General features: G+C 33.0%; 2 protein-coding genes across 2 annotated transcripts; one reads left to right on the top strand and one right to left on the bottom strand.

Moving 5' to 3' along the window:
* Nucleotides 1–5,047: 5,047 nt before the first annotated feature.
* LOC110999524 (potassium voltage-gated channel unc-103-like) lies at nt 5,048–11,834 on the top strand. Its single transcript, XM_045632463.1, has 8 exons — nt 5,048–5,054; nt 5,293–5,505; nt 7,171–7,312; nt 8,102–8,246; nt 9,011–9,189; nt 10,275–10,496; nt 11,252–11,335; nt 11,673–11,834. The coding sequence occupies exons 2-8, from the start codon at nt 5,384–5,386 to the stop codon at nt 11,832–11,834; spliced, it is 1,056 nt and encodes a 351-aa protein (XP_045488419.1). The 5' UTR covers nt 5,048–5,054; nt 5,293–5,383.
* Nucleotides 11,835–12,577: 743 nt separating this feature from the next.
* On the bottom strand, nt 12,578–15,724 carry LOC110999522. Its single transcript, XM_022268610.2, has 5 exons — nt 15,468–15,724; nt 14,846–15,144; nt 14,328–14,486; nt 13,343–13,476; nt 12,578–12,818 (listed from the first exon to the last, which is right to left on the bottom strand). Exons 1-5 carry the CDS (start codon nt 15,565–15,567, stop codon nt 12,656–12,658), a joined length of 855 nt encoding a protein of 284 aa, XP_022124302.1. The 5' UTR covers nt 15,568–15,724; the 3' UTR covers nt 12,578–12,655.
* Between the last annotated feature and the right edge of the window lie 275 nt (nt 15,725–15,999).

Below are 15,999 nucleotides of genomic sequence, written 5' to 3'. Positions count from 1 at the left end.
TTTAAAGAAAAGACTTTTTCTAGATATTACTATTTTACATAATCTTAAAATTTCCCTATAATAATATATAGCTTCAATCCGTTGAAAGCGTGTGTTTCTTTTAATGTGTAAAAGTTATGGCAATAAAAGACAATACTATAAATAAAAGCATCACAGAGGCCCTTTGGATTTGATTCGACAAATAAGTGTTTTATAAGATGTTTGTGTGAAACGCTTTCACTTTTACATAGTTGTTTGTAGGCTCTTGGATTGACAGTGCGAAGATTTTCAAAGACAAAAGTCTAACACCTAAAAAAGTATACCTATTAAGCTACTATTGGTCAGCTGCGAGTTTCACCGGCGCCGGCTTCGGTGACATCACTGCCCAAGATACCGCCCACATGCTCCTTTCGATTTGCATCAACGTACATGGAGTTTTGTTCTTCGGGTGGGCCGTTTTTATTAACTTCTTGCTTCCTTAATTGGCCATAGCCAAATCACCGGTCTCTTTTACATAGCATTATAGTCACGACTTAAATGTTAACGCGTGGGCTAAGCTATAGGATGTTTTTAGATACGTTTATGCTCGCATTGCATCCCTCAAAGCCATGGCAGATCAGGTCATAACAAAGTTTCAAGAGAATATCAAACACATCGACTTGTTCATGGCCAGGGAAAAGGTGCCATTCATTTTGAAGAAATCAATCATTGATTATTGGAAATACCAGTGGAAAAGAACAGGCGGATGGTCGGTAAGAAATAAAACTTAATTTTTAGTGACTGTAACGACCAGTATCTTTAGCAATTACGGCAAAAACATAACCCGTTATCCTTATTAAGCACCAGAAAATATTGGGCAAACTGCATGCCAACTTAAATGAAGACGCGGTTTTATTCATGTACGAAAAGACACTGCGAGAGATACCGTTATTTGAAGCTGTTGAGTATTCATTCTTTAGAGCTTTCGCTAAGAAGTTGAGGGAGCGGTATTTTCAAAAAGGCTACATGATCATGCGATCTAATGAGGTCATCAAGAATATGTACATTATTTATCGCGGGAAGGTAAGCCTTTGATAACGTTATACACCAATTTGAGAGATTAACCGGCAAGACGCACTTGCTTTGACAGTTAGGCTATATTTGTTGCTTTAACATAATTTTGTGCGTGTAATATATATATATATATATATATATACATATTGCACTTACGAATTATAACGCTAGTCTTGACTTAGATTTTTGTACACTTGTCGTTTAGCAATAAACAGGTAAGGGAGTGTTCAAGTATTAACAAATGAATTAGGAGATGGGGGGGGGGGTTGGTTTGGAGTAAAACGTTACGATGTTAATGTTGAATTATGCGTGATTGTTAATATTATTTTCGACTTTCCGATACTTTCCACCACATAAATGGTAACTTTTAGGTACTATGATCACTAAGAGGTAACGAAACGTTTTACTACTGAGAACAAAAAACGTTAGGGCGCGTTACATAGGGGAGGGGGTCAAGAAACTCCAAAAATTGCGTGACGTAATACTTGACCATTCCCTAAGGTAATGTGACCGCCACTACCATAACAAGCTGCAGTAATAAACTTGAGTTACAAATATAAAGCCCTGTATTTAAAGGTGAATGACCTAATGTCCTTTATATATAAACCCTTTTTAATTAATTAAGGTGGATATTATAACTGACGATAATGAAGTGGAGGCGTGCATGGGTCCAGGAGGTATATTTGGAAATATAAAAGGCGCTTCTAAGTACCTAACAATGTCTAATATAACGGCCTCTAGAAATTTAGACTTATTGTACATAGAAGGACACGAATTCTTTACACTACTAAAGGTAAACATTTAATTTATAAAATGTATAATCTATGACATTTATTATTTGATGCAATAAATTAATAAGATAGTTACTAAGGACCGCTCAAATTGAAATACAATAAGATAGAGGAGGCAATTATTTCCAGTGGGTTATAAAACAGTAAAATCTCGTTATTTGTTTTCCCAGAGTTATCCCAATGTTCTGAGAAAGGTCAAGTATTCTGTGGACACAGCACGAAAAGATTATGTATTGCCAACAATTTTATCGGCCAGGACTAGCCAGGAGGTAATTTTTAAGGAAAACTTCTCTTCTTCTTTAATCCGGTACACTCTTGACAGAGAGGTAGTAATCGCTATGTAGTAGTGGTATTAGAAAGGGCAGATGTGATGCGCTTCACGTTTCGCCATTATTGTTGCCTATTAGAGGTCATGCTGCACTGATTGAGTGAACCTCCTATTGCAGACTTGATCTGGTCAGTCCATAGCGTAAGTTACCGCGCGGTCTAGTGCCTTCCACCTTTCCCTAGAAGCCTGTGCCTGAGATACATGTCTAAAAATGTATCGATGCGATATAAAAACCATGTTTCCATGTTAAGTATTTTAGTACTTTTGATTGAGTTGTAGAGGGAATCATACGAAGAATGGAATAACACTACTACCAGATATAAGTAGAAATGACTTCTAATGCCAAATTAAGGGAAAATCGTTATTTTTCTAAAACTATGATCAGTGCAGTATTCATTTCTTTACGATATAGTACAACAATGTTTTATTTTAATAGTATCGGTATTGTATAAGCATTTGTTTCTTGAACCTTATTTAAATTGTAGAAACATTGATAAATTTACAATAACAACATTTTACCCAAAGAACTGATTCGATTTTTCGAACCCAGTTCTTTCTGCTTAGGACAGTGTATCTATTTTCATCTCATTTGTATTTTTTCAGCTTGAAACTTACCCACTTTCGTATGAAGTTGAAGAAGAAGAAGACGAGAATGGAATTGAGCCGAATATATTTTTAGAAGTAAGACTTGGCATAGTTTCCTCATAACAGTGAGTTTTCTAATAATCTCTAACACCAGGTGTGTTTATGGTTATGAGAAAACTATTAAAGGCATTTAATTTCCTCTATTTTTCTTTTGAAAAATCCCGTCTTATACACCAGGCCCTAAATTATGATGCAGATGCCTTGTCGAACACACTATTCTAGAACATTTATGAATGTAAAAAATTTAAATCTGACGCACGTGCAAGCTTTCTAGCAGTGTTAGTATCCAAGAAATAAGATTTTTATGGTCGGAGGACATGAGCCTCCTGACCATAAAAAATCTCATTTCTACAGCTGACAATTATTTTATTCGTAATATTTGATATACCTATTTGCAAGATGTCAAAATAAAATTGCAATTTGAGATAATCGTATCTCAAATTGCAATTTTTTTCATCAATCAATCAAATTTTTGCAGAATATATGTATAAATTCAAAGATATAATAATTTATATAAATATATATTATATAGAAATATTAATATCTTCAGAATATATGGGCCTAGATCAGTCTTAACTAAGTACTTACGTATTCTGTCTCTGTGTGGAGTTGTGTCTACGTAACGAAGAAACCAGTTTTAATTAAAATATTACTGTAATTAATTAATTGCAGAGTCCAGACAAAAGCATTGCAGAATCGCACGGTTCGCGATCTATTGCTTCAGGATATAGCGCGGATTATACATCAGCGCTTACATTAATATTTCTGCCGCATAGGTAAATATTTTAAGCATAAAAAGCGCCCGAAAACTTGGTTAATTATCGTAAATTATAGGAAAGGAGAGATGTATATGGTATATACTAATGGTATTTTGAATAAAGAAGTCAGCTAAACTAAGCTTTACTAATTAAAAATTTAACCCAGATTCCTTAGCGTCATAATTAAACTATTTTTACAAGCGAAATCATAAAAATGTCTACAGATGGTTCCGGAGCAGTATAATTCCCGACAGCATATGGGTTACTTTTATTGGTATGCATTTTCTATTAATAACATTATTTATATAACAGTTATTATTGTAACCTGCTTCAATGTGATGGTGTAGGTTGCAGTTCCTTAAAATTGTAAAGAAACAAACTTGGCGATTTAAAGGATTGACGGAGAGATTATTGCCAGTTCTTTTGCACGCCAAGATTTTGATAAGAACTGGCAGTAAATTTAAATTTGGAATCACTGTTTTTGAACACGTTGATCTTTTGTTTTTGAATCTTGCATACTGCATATAATATTATAGCTATAAGACAAATCTATAGACACTTGTGATTTATTAAAAAATGGGGGTACTTGTAAAAAGAAATATAATAAGTAGCTACCATATTAAGCAAGGTTGTTACACTATCGTATATTAATGTAACTTTAGGATTAAGTCTATCTTAAAACGCATAAAAATAATTTTAATTTTAGATTATCTTCTCTTAATGGTCGCGTACGTAGACTTCATGATATTGATATACCAAATGGCGTTTTTATCGAACACGTATTTTTTCTACATCTGCGTGGTGTTCGATGTTATATTCTTATACAAAACCTTTCTGGATATTCACAGTGGTTATATGAATCGATATGGGGAATATATTTTGAATCATAGGAAGGTTCGTCACATGTGAGTATAACTAGACAAAGCAGCGTTGTTCGTGGCAGCGTCTCTTAACGTCGTAGATTCTAACTTAACTGTGCACTAATGGACTTCCTCTCTGTATGAATTTAACACCCGCTTAACACTCGCTCGTACGGTGACGAAAAATATCGTGAGGAACCTTAGACCTTAAATGAAGACCGCGTGTGTCAGGTATAGAAGGCTGATCGTACATGCTTATTAAAAAAACAAAAGATCATCATCAAACAACAGATACAGAAATCTAAGGTTCAGACTATAAATAGTTGTTGCTAATTTGTATGTATAATGTATAATACACCCCAATTTTATATACCTACCTTGCTTTTATGATAATATGTTATATTTAGATCCTGGTACTTAAGATTAGGTTAAGGCAATGCGATCAAGATAAGTTCTTTGCTCAAAACACAGCCAAAGAATAATATATTATTTATTGAAATTATTTATGTTGAATCAGTTGTGTTCATAGGATTCCTTCTGCAAATTGATATATATTTCAAAATTATGTTAATTTCGTTATTAACTACATATTTTTGTAATTTCGCATGATCAATACTTGTATATAGTTATATACATATCGGTAAGTACGTATATAGCACGAAGGGTTACTTAATAATGTATAAGTTTAAGTAGGTATAATTTAGTTAAGGTGGGAAAATATTTTTAAAATAATACTAAACAATTTAGTGACAATAATAATATTGCAAACGTATAAGAATTTGAATAAACCACTTTTAATATGACATAGTTCCAGCGCAATAGCAATTTGCGAGATATTTTAACTCCGTAGACCCGTTTAAACTAACGCCTCCTTCCAGGTACTTTTCAAAAGTCTACCTTCGTCGGCGAGATTTTCTAGCTAATCTGCCAATATCCTACTTAGCATTCGCAGTGAATCTCACACCAACTATGCAAAATGCACTATTTTGCTATCTGAGGACCCCACAGCTTTTTCGTATAACCTATTTATTTACCTACCGTCAGCATAGAAAAATAAATATTGGGACTGCTAATCTGTTACTTAAGTTGACGTGAGTATACATTTTATATACATTCCTTTTTCCTTATTTGGTTTCCTTATAATATTAATAAGTCCTTAGTAAGTAATTCCTTATGTATATAGGTACTATTGTAAAAAAATGTATTTCTTATTTTGTTAACGTTACAACCTACTATATATATATATATATTCTCTATTACTTATTATCTTTTGTCGATCCGAATTGGTGATGACCTGTAACACAGGTGCACAACCAACCTTTAGGAGGCATCAGTCTCACATAAACAATAACTATCCCTCAAAAGAAGAATGACAATTATTTACATACATTAGTAACATATCATGTATGAAGTTTTGTATGTTTTTGTAAGAAATAAATAATGATTATTATTATTATTTTAACACATAGGTACATCCATCGAAAGCGATACACATGGAGCTTCGGAGTATTCGGGCCTAAACCTTCAGTGTACATTACCAAACTTTTTATTATTTTCCAGTAATATATGAACTTTAGATATGAACAATTTAACTTACAGTACATATACTATTGCTTCCTATATCGAATTTAAATTTCTCTTATGTCGTTTTTGCGATATTAATGCTCTGTTGATAAAATGTGCTTATATCGTTATTTATATAACTTTTCTTACTGTCACTACCTGAAAACTAATTCTTTGGGAAAGGGTCGTTCTTCTTCGATATATTTAATGAGTGAATAATATAAGTATGGCCACATAAAGAAAATTTTATCAACAAACACACATTTACCATATAAATCTTGTAGGTAAATGAAAAGTATTGACAAATCGCTCGCCCACACAGGCGATAGTCGCTACAAAGTGAGTCACACGTTATATAAGGAATACAAACCCACACACACACGCAATCAATATTTTTCAATAAAAAGCGCGATTTAATGTTTATATGTTTTAGATTACTTTTTACTGAATTGTTTTACGTTGTATACATATGCAGGATTACATAATCGGGAAAGTTTAAATAATGTTGTGTGACTTGCTCTGCCGATACATCACATAGGTTATAGAAGAAACTTAGAAATTGTTAAAACTTTAGATTAATCAACTGTATAACGTGTATGGTATGCAGGCTATAACTAGGGAAAGCACTCACAATAAATATCTTGTAAGTGCTATAACATTATTCCACTGTACCACTCAACTCATACGAATTTTAAAAATTGAAAAAGATTTCTTTGAGACGAGTTATGGTTTCCATTTGTTGAAATCCGCTTTTGCCGTATGTAAGAATATCGCTAAATCTTACTTATAAATCATAATTCATTCATTATTTATATTACCTATATGCTACCTGCATATACCTACACTATTATTTTTAATTCTACCTAACATTAAAGTACCTTAAATTTATTCTTCATAATTATTTTATACTGTTTTTTTTAATTGGGGTTGCTATTTGCCTGGAAGAAATACTCTTAGTAGCGATGAGGCCAGATGCACCATGTTTTTTTAATTTCATATCAATTTATTTAATCCTTGTGCAAAAGTGTACATAAATAAAATTAGCGAGAACTGATCTCATTTTTGACTGCCGTACATATCCTTCATCACTGATGAAGTCACAGGCTTAGCAGCAATTGCTGTATCATAATACATATCAGAATAACTAAAGCAATCAATCCTCAATCGGAATTAACATGAGGTTTTCTCAACAGAACAATTGCAATATGGGCCTCGATATTATCGCATGTAAACGCGTGTTTGTTTTTCAAATTGTCTTGCCTCACACCTGTGCATTGTACGTCAGCCAACTGGATGTCGAAGCCTGAGCTAAATCTACGCGCTAAATATGCTGAGGTAGTTATGTAGTTAAATAGTAGTATAATTAATTATGAAATAAAACTTTAGATATTTTTTTATTGGGTACAAGCAGGCTGGTCCGATGTTAATGTACCGTCCATTCACACTCACTGCCAAAAGATTCGCAATTGCGTATCCGGATTATTATGAAATTGATTCACTCTGTTCTTGAAGGACCATATACTCTAGAATCTCTGTAGAATTCTGACTGTTCTAATTTTTTGACGTGCTAGAGATAACAAACCTTTTTGGCCGGGCAGATTTTTCAATTTCAATACTAGTCTGAACAGAGTGTATAAATGCATTTAATTTGTTAGCTAATATATCTATTTAATTAAGTGCAGTGCTCTACATTAAAAGTTTTACGGCCATTGATAATTACATCCCTTTTCATCACAAACAGTAAAAAAGACACAAGTAAAGATATAATTTTTTAAGGTTTACGAAACCTGAAATTAGTAGGCAGTGATGCCAGCTAAAGAATAAAATAAAGTAATTAACGTTAATTCGATATATCGTTCGTGATGTTGAAACATTTATTACTTTTGTATTAGGTGATTTGAGTCGGTAAATATTTAGATTTCCTTTTTTGTGAGTAAAACATAAAAAATACGTAACATTTTAGTTTTATTGCTATCAAATGGGTGAAATTTGTCCCTTTAAGTTTTTTAGTAGCAACATTTATGAAATGTCACAATTACGGAATAAAAATTCGGAGTATAAGTCGAATTGGTAAGGAAATGCACAACAGAACGCGCAATGAATTTCGTCTACATTTTCTTTCAGAAAAGCTATTTCCCTCTTTACGTCGCATCACTGTGGTACATAATAAATTTGCTTACAATCACGGGTACGGGTGATGTGTCGTCACAAAATGATTTCGAAGTTATCGAAACTGTTTTCATCACTATAGTTATTAAATTTTGCACAGGTATGCTTTTTTGTATGGACTTTATGATTGTTTGGTGTTGTGTTGACCGAAAGACTATAATTATATATATATTTTTATAACAGAGGGCAAACGGGCAGGAGGCTCACCTGAAGTGATACCGCCGCCCATGGACACTCTCAATGCCAGAGGGCTCGCAAGTGCGTTTCCGGCCTTTTAAGAAGTGGTACGCTCTTTTCTTGAAGGACGCTAAGTCGTCTACAGAATCATGGCGCTTTTTAAATTGAAATGATTTTGCCGTTTATAGAATTATTAATTATATACATGGTATTGGACCAGACCTAAATACTAGAATAAATACACGAAGAATGTAATCGAAATTGGTTGGTTAAGGAGGAGTTTAATTAGAAACATACGCACAAATTTATATTTATAAAGATTTGTTATTTTTTTCTTCTAGTATTTTTCTTCTTATAAGCGAGCTGTATAAATTAATAGAAATAAAAACTAGTGGCACTAAAATCATTTAGGTCTAGGCTTCAGATTTCTGTGTCTCTTTTATCTAAAAGGCAAATAGGCCTGCTGTGACACCGTCGACTTTTTTGTGTCTAACACCAGTTGCCTGACGATGTTTTCCTTCACCGCACGAGTGATGCGCTCATCGAACCTCTATTGGTTCGTTGGATTCGAATCTACGAGCTCAGGGATGAGTTACACGCTGAAGGCATTCATAACCCAGTTTTAAATCAAATATTTTTTAAGCCAGCGCCATCTCTGGTACAACTGAGTAACTACGTACATTTCAGGGCTCCTTATATCAGAAACGTCGGCACTTATTACGGCGCACTCCTCATCGCGGATCGCATATGATGAAGGCATAAATGAACTGAGAGATGGTTTAAGAGATACGGAATTGAGTAACCACCAGATGAATAAGATGTGGGACTATGTCCGAGAATTGTGGAGTAGGCAACAGGGCAGACAGGTAAAATGTCTGCAATCGTTATTATTTAGAGATAGCTTTTGAAATAAATAGATTAGACTAGTTTATTCAGAAGGCTACAGATAAAAAATAAAAAGACTAATTAATTGTAAAAGTTAACAGTATTCAGAAATTCTTGCATTAAATAAAAAAAATACGATGAACGTCAGTTACACGTACAGTTATCTACTGTTAAAAAATGACTAACTATTCATATGCAAGCCTAGTAGCGTCTCAACCGTAGGTCGCGAGTTTGAATCACGGCTGTGCACCAATAGTCTTTTCTATGTGCACAACAACTCTCGTGCATTTAAGGAAATCACCTAAAAATTAATAGAAAATAGATACTATTTTATATTCATTTTTGGGTGCTGGTTAAGAAATTTATCATCACGCATCAACCACGATGCTAGAACAAGAATAATTGTACACCTTTTTACTACGCCTCAAATAAAATGTTTAAAACGAAGAAGCCTAAAATTCTTATCTGCTAGGAATCTATGACAGACTCTAGATTGTTCGTTTCATTTCTATTATTTAGCAACAGATGGCGTTGAAGATACATAAAACGCGATAGCAAAACAATGCCATAGAAATCGTTTACCGATAAACTTTTTAATGTATTGCCTCCCGGGCCTACCGGGGGTCTCACCCGGCGGAGCTTGACCGCGAGCCGCGTAGCTGCCTGCCTGATACCACCGACTAGGACACCAGGGTCAAGTTGAGATTGCTCCTTGACCCCACACCACCGGATTGACACCCCGCCCCCCGGACTTGACCCCATCCGCTGCACGCAGCGAGTCGAGCCTATACCTCCCCGCGCGAGTCAGCCCCCATCAAGGGCTATATTGCCCGTACCACCCTGTATCAGCAGGGTGCGAACCCATAAACCAACCGAAGGGGGCATATACCCCGAACAGCCTCAACATCCACCTAGCGAGGGCGGATTAATGGTTAATGTACCACAACGAGTATTGTAGTGTCCTTCCTCGATTGAATTTAATACTGAATTCAATATGTAATTATTATTAAGAAGGTAATTTTCATACAAAAATTTATATATATATGTACTATATTTTTATTATTAGATGCCAAAATTAGTGACGAAACTACCATTTCGTCTGCGTTGTCAAATAATGCAAGCGGTCTATGGCAGCCACATTAGAGAGTCTGTGATATTCAGTAAAACGGACGACGACTTCAAACGAATGTTATGTATGTGGCTGAGGCATTGTGTGTTTTTCCCCGGGAACTACATTGTGCAATGTGGCGATGCCGATCAATGCATCTACTTCATCCATAGGGGAGAGGTAAGAACTATTGGGATATTGGGTATTTTAAATATGCTTTTAAAGTGAATCTTTCATTACATCGTCTAAAACTTTTTGGTCTGTGTGGCGCATGTCGCGTGACGGTCGACCGCGGAGTAGGGATAAAGTGAAAGGCGCTCGTCATAGCAGCCAAGGCCAATATGGCGGCGCCTATAGTTCGCAGCAGCTGACCGTGTAGTATAAGACTATTATTCATTTGTGCCAGTGCTCCACTCTATTTTAATATGTGTATATAATCCAAATAATTGTTAAGTATTATGTATGTCGTACTCTCTTAGACACAGAATTCAATAAAAATATAAGTTGGAGAATATGTCTACTTTTATTAGTCCCATTATCATTCCAATTTTCCAAGTATACAATTAAGATTGATAAAGCGATTTTATACCCTTAATGGAATAAGCGAGCCCAATGATGAATACACAACATTGAAAACAATCTGAGATTAGACTGTGACAGTCGCTCGATCTTCTATCAGCATCCCAATAACCAAACCCTATGAAGAAGATCCATTGTTGGTGACGGATAGAATGCACTCTCTTCGCTCTTTGCACACATATTAAATAATCAATATAGACCTAATACAGTATTCTTCTATACACATTAATACGTGACAACGTACTTGCGAATCTTCTGGTAATGTGAATGTCTATGGGCAGCCGTATGACTTAACAACAAGCGAGCCTGCCCGTTTGCCCCATTAACAAATCCTAATTTAATTTTTAATTATGTAGGTAGAAGTATTGACGGTACATCCCAATTTGACGGAATCAATATATGACATATTAGGACCAGAAGATAGTTTTGGCGTCGCACAGGTTCGTAAAGCACAAAATATTTTCTTTAATATGAATTTCAAATAGAATTCAAGATCGCGTTTTCAGCTAGGACTATATAATCTATTTGTTATAATAAACAATATATGAACTATTTTCAATCATAGTTCAATGTCAAGTATAATTAAAACAATGAAAACGTACATTTGTGAAGAATTTGTTATAAGTTTCAGAGTAAAAAATATTTTCCCCAAAAACTATTTAATGACGTCATTAAAGTTCAGAGTGACAATCGTTTATAAATACCGCTAATATCCATTGGTTTTTATAGAAAAACATTCAATAGAGTAGCATCAAAGTAATAGAAAAAACATTTCAGGGTCTATTTGTTGGAGTTGCACACCATTTCTCATTTAGAGCGCGCACAGTAGTAGACATCGTGTATTTAAAGTTAGAGGAATGGAAGTATCTTCTAGACTTCTACCCAAAGTCGGCGAAATTAGTACAACGGAAAGTAGAAAATGTTTATTTAGCAATTTAATGTTTATTCTATACTAATATATTATAAAGAGAAAACATATGCATTTTTTTCTTAATTTGACCCAAAAACTATTTTCATTAGATATGGCACTGTGAAAATGCGCTTGCGCAGGCCCACGACACGGAATGAATTGGACTTAAAGCCGTTTGCAATTCAAATGCAAGACTACTCACTAAAAATACCTCAGCCCTGCAGCTCTTATATATCTTAGGTATCTCGGGGTTCACCAAGGCATTGATTTGGGTTCAATGCCTTGCATGTGTCAGGTTCGATACCTGATAGCGATGCAGTCGCCTAATACCGCACCGCAAGGCCTATATATGTCGCCGTAAAGAAGTTAAATCAGAGAGTAAATTAAATCTCTACACAGTTAATTAAAGATATTCAATCAAGTCGCTAAAGTTTCATCACACAAGTGACTGAATGAAACGTTTAACGAGTTTCCTAAACGTTCATAGGCAACCAGACTAGCCTAACCTTACATTATTAATCAACACGCTGGCTTTCGGTCAGACAGATAGTTCAAATTTTTCGACGCTGCTCTATTTAAATCAAAATGCTAGAATGCGACTTAATTCAATATCGATCTTTAATAACTGTCTAGAGATTCAATTAACCCTCTGATTTATTTACTTTACTGCGAGATATATATATATCTGATTTATTTACTTTACTGCGAGATATTTTGTGTGTACAAATTATGTAATTTTTTAATTAGCAACTGTGAAAATGACTGTTAGTATGAAATAATAAATGTATATTTGTTTTTTATTTAATAATAACAAAATCGCATGAAAATTATATAACATATGTACAAATATCTATTGATCTGTTCTCTTACGTTTCCGTGGGACGCGTTGAGACATTTCCGGTATAATCTCTTGGGTGGAGATCTCTTGCGTCATTTCCTCTGAATTTTCGTGTGAACTATCTGTATTTATTTCATCTTGCACTGTGTTTGACTGACTCTGTGATAACCTGGAACTGAGATTACAAAACTCAATTCTGTTCTATATTGAAAGTTACAGACTATCGACCATGATCCTACCTCATCTATTGTTTATGGTTTTTGTTTCTGATAGAATACTTAATTTTATATTGTTCTATTATATCAATCTTAACAGTATCTTATGTCACTTTAGCTAACACTAGATGGGGCTTCCATAAGAAATTACTTCAATAATTTTATGAAGTAACTAAGTATCATAGACTATAGTTCTAAAATGAAAAAAAAACCATCCGCAAAACCAAGACGGGCCCCTAGTTTAAATAAAGAAATTTTATAATAATAGTAATAATAATAGGTCTTATTAGAGAATTCACCTTTCAACACACCACAAAAATCTTTATTAGACTTAATATAATATAGTCTATGTTGGAGGATTCCTATTGGTAAAGGTTTTAAAATCAGTTTGTTTGATCCAGAGATTGCCACTATCTCACAAACATTATCTTTTCATTATGTTAAATAAAGAAAAATAACTCTCTGTATTAGATATTTTGTTTACCTTTGTGAATATATTTTATCCAACTGATCAGGGCTGAAGTCAATCTTGCAGCAAGGCCATTTCTTCACTTTCTCCGTATATTTGTTTATACAACGTGTATGGACTGCATTACCACAGCCAATGCAATTATATCCCTGAAACGACAAATTGTCAAAATGACTAAAAATCAGTTTTATTGTTTTGTTACAAAAAAATACAACAAAAAGGGTTATTTTTTTTTGCAATTGTGATAAATATTCAAAAGTGATCTTATATACATAAAACTTCCAGACACAGGAATGAAACCAAAACAAAATGTAAAAGTAAATGTCGTAACAAAATTCTTCTGCAATATAAATACATTGATTGAAAACTTAATTGTGTTTTAAAAAATACTGTGTAGGTAAACTCCAATGAATTTATATATGCATGTGTATAAATTGTATAATGGTGATGGAAGTAGTGAGCAAGCCAGTATGACCAAATAAATCAAAAGCTGTATAAATAAGGAATTTACAATAACAAGTTATATTTTAATAAAACCTCTGAAGACCCTGAACCTCTCTGCAGTTTTGAAACTATAAATTATGTAATGCATTCTAATAATGCATATTATATATAGTAATATGATTTTTAGTTATTTATTTAATTATAATAATCAGTTAGTTTTAGATATTATTAGTTTGATTTAAGTACATATTTTCAGATCTTCGCAGTTTAAATTAAAAAAAATTGGGATTGTTGGACTGTTGGGTAACTGCACAATGCTTGCAACCTGGAACATGAACACAAGTATAATTCTATATTGACTTTATACCTATGTATAAAAAAAATAACTGTACCTATGTATAAAAAAATAATTGTACCTGTGTATAAAAAAACATTGAAACTGGTTCATCTATTTGAAATAAAAATAGGGAAAGCCTACAGAAATAATGCATGCTTTAATAGGTCACAAATATTTTTTATGGTAAAGCCAAAACAATTTAGATTATTGAATACATACCCGTAACACAATTTGTTTGCACAAACAACATTCTTCAATAGAGTCAGCCATGTTTTCTCGAAGATATCCCTCAAATTCATGAATTGTCCTTACTCCTAACACATAATTTGTGTCTTCTTTCTCCAAATATTTCATTCTGCACCAAGTATCCAGCACTTTCTGTAATTTTTAAAAATATTAACTAGAATAAAATTATACTTTGGTATAAATTTTTTTTTAAAATATATTGTTAACTTTAAATAAGAGCCTGAAGGGAGGATTATAGAAAGTAAGATGGTTACATTTTTTTACTATTATAGTACATTAAACAAAACAAATTCGAGTAATATATTATTTAAAGAACTTCATGCAAAATTAAAAAAAACATCAATACAATCTTCAAACACTGATTATGTGTGACTGTGTACATTTTGATTCTATCATTGAATTTGACTATAAAACCATAAAACTTCATAAACATTATACTATCGGGTTTTTATAAGTATATTAGTATTAGTAACAAAAGCAATAAGACTCACCTGTGCAGAAGTTTTAGTATATGTTGATTTCATATTACCAACTAAATTCAAAGCTTGTATTCCAGCAATTTGACGGTTTTCAGTTGTCACAATCTGCTCTATTAAAATCCTAAAATACTCTAAGTCAGCAGCAGGGAACAAATTTTGTGATTTTGTAGCATCATCAATCCCAAGAGACATGAAAACAAGCACTTCTTCAGCAGACAGTTCATCATTAGTTATTTTAATTTGTTGCTTTATAGGTCTCAATTCTTCATTTATCTTTTCCACTAAAGCAGGAATTGATATCTCCTGATCATCTAAAGAATATAAGAAGTAATAATATGTGTAATGAAAATCAAAATTAACATATACAATAATTTCTAATGAATTGCCATTATCTCAGGACACTTAATAAAGAACTTTACAAAAAAATTACGAACTAAGTTTGTCTACAAGGCAATATTTCCAATTTGATACATCTTCAAGAAAAAATAAATGGTGGGAATTTAAGCACCTACTTCTTACATTAACTAGAAAAAAGTTAGACATTGTTTTATAAATTGTTTTTATTATATATGTATAATTGTATGCAAGGGAACATTTACTAATATAGTTTTACATATTTCATGAGCATTCTTACCAGCATGATTCCTAACAATCTTCTCTGCATCTTCTTTCGTTATTACACCAGCACTAGCGATGGTTCTTAATAAAAATCTATGAATATCTGTATAAGTCATATTATTCAACTTTAGTTCCTGTATTATTTATTGGTAAATTAATTAGGTGTTTATAAAGATAATAAGAAATATTAAATACTAAATTCAAGTAAAAGTTAAAGTAATGGCGATATCTATCTGTTTAACACCGTTAATTATTAAAAAGAAAAATTAAATGTACAGTATCGGTTAACGTTTAAATAATAAATATTATTATCTTTGACAGTTATCTGCAGCCTATCTGTATAACGTTAATTGTCAAACTTAAGGCTATGCTTTGAGCTTTCCTTCAATGCCCAATCAAAGTCTGCATATTATTTGGCTTTGACAGATTAATATTATAACATGACTTCTTTAATCTTTTATATTTTTAAATATTAATTGTTCATTGTTCGATAAGCACGCAAATCAATAAATTAATTATAACTTTAGTTTAGGTTTAAATAAAACTTT

Source organism: Pieris rapae, chromosome 19, assembly GCF_905147795.1.
Source record: "Pieris rapae chromosome 19, ilPieRapa1.1, whole genome shotgun sequence".
NCBI classification, from domain to species: domain Eukaryota; kingdom Metazoa; phylum Arthropoda; class Insecta; order Lepidoptera; family Pieridae; genus Pieris; species Pieris rapae.
This window is presented reverse-complemented; position numbering and strand designations above follow the sequence as displayed.

Excerpts from the sequence above, each read along its gene's own strand:
- LOC110999522 (XM_022268610.2), bottom strand. The coding sequence starts at position 15,567 with ATGACTTATACAGATATTCATAGATTTTTATTAAGAACCATCGCTAGT. Across the intron at positions 15,145-15,467 it reads GATTGTTAGGAATCATGCTG|ATGATCAGGAGATATCAATT; the intron begins GTAAGAATGCTC and ends TATATTCTTTAG. Across the intron at positions 13,477-14,327 it reads GCAAACAAATTGTGTTACGG|GGATATAATTGCATTGGCTG; the intron begins GTATGTATTCAA and ends TTGTCGTTTCAG.
- LOC110999524 (XM_045632463.1), top strand. The coding sequence starts at position 5,384 with ATGCAAAATGCACTATTTTGCTATCTGAGGACCCCACAGCTTTTTCGT. Across the intron at positions 7,313-8,101 it reads TACGCGCTAAATATGCTGAG|AAAAGCTATTTCCCTCTTTA; the intron begins GTAGTTATGTAG and ends ATTTTCTTTCAG. Across the intron at positions 11,336-11,672 it reads ATAGTTTTGGCGTCGCACAG|GGTCTATTTGTTGGAGTTGC; the intron begins GTTCGTAAAGCA and ends AAAACATTTCAG.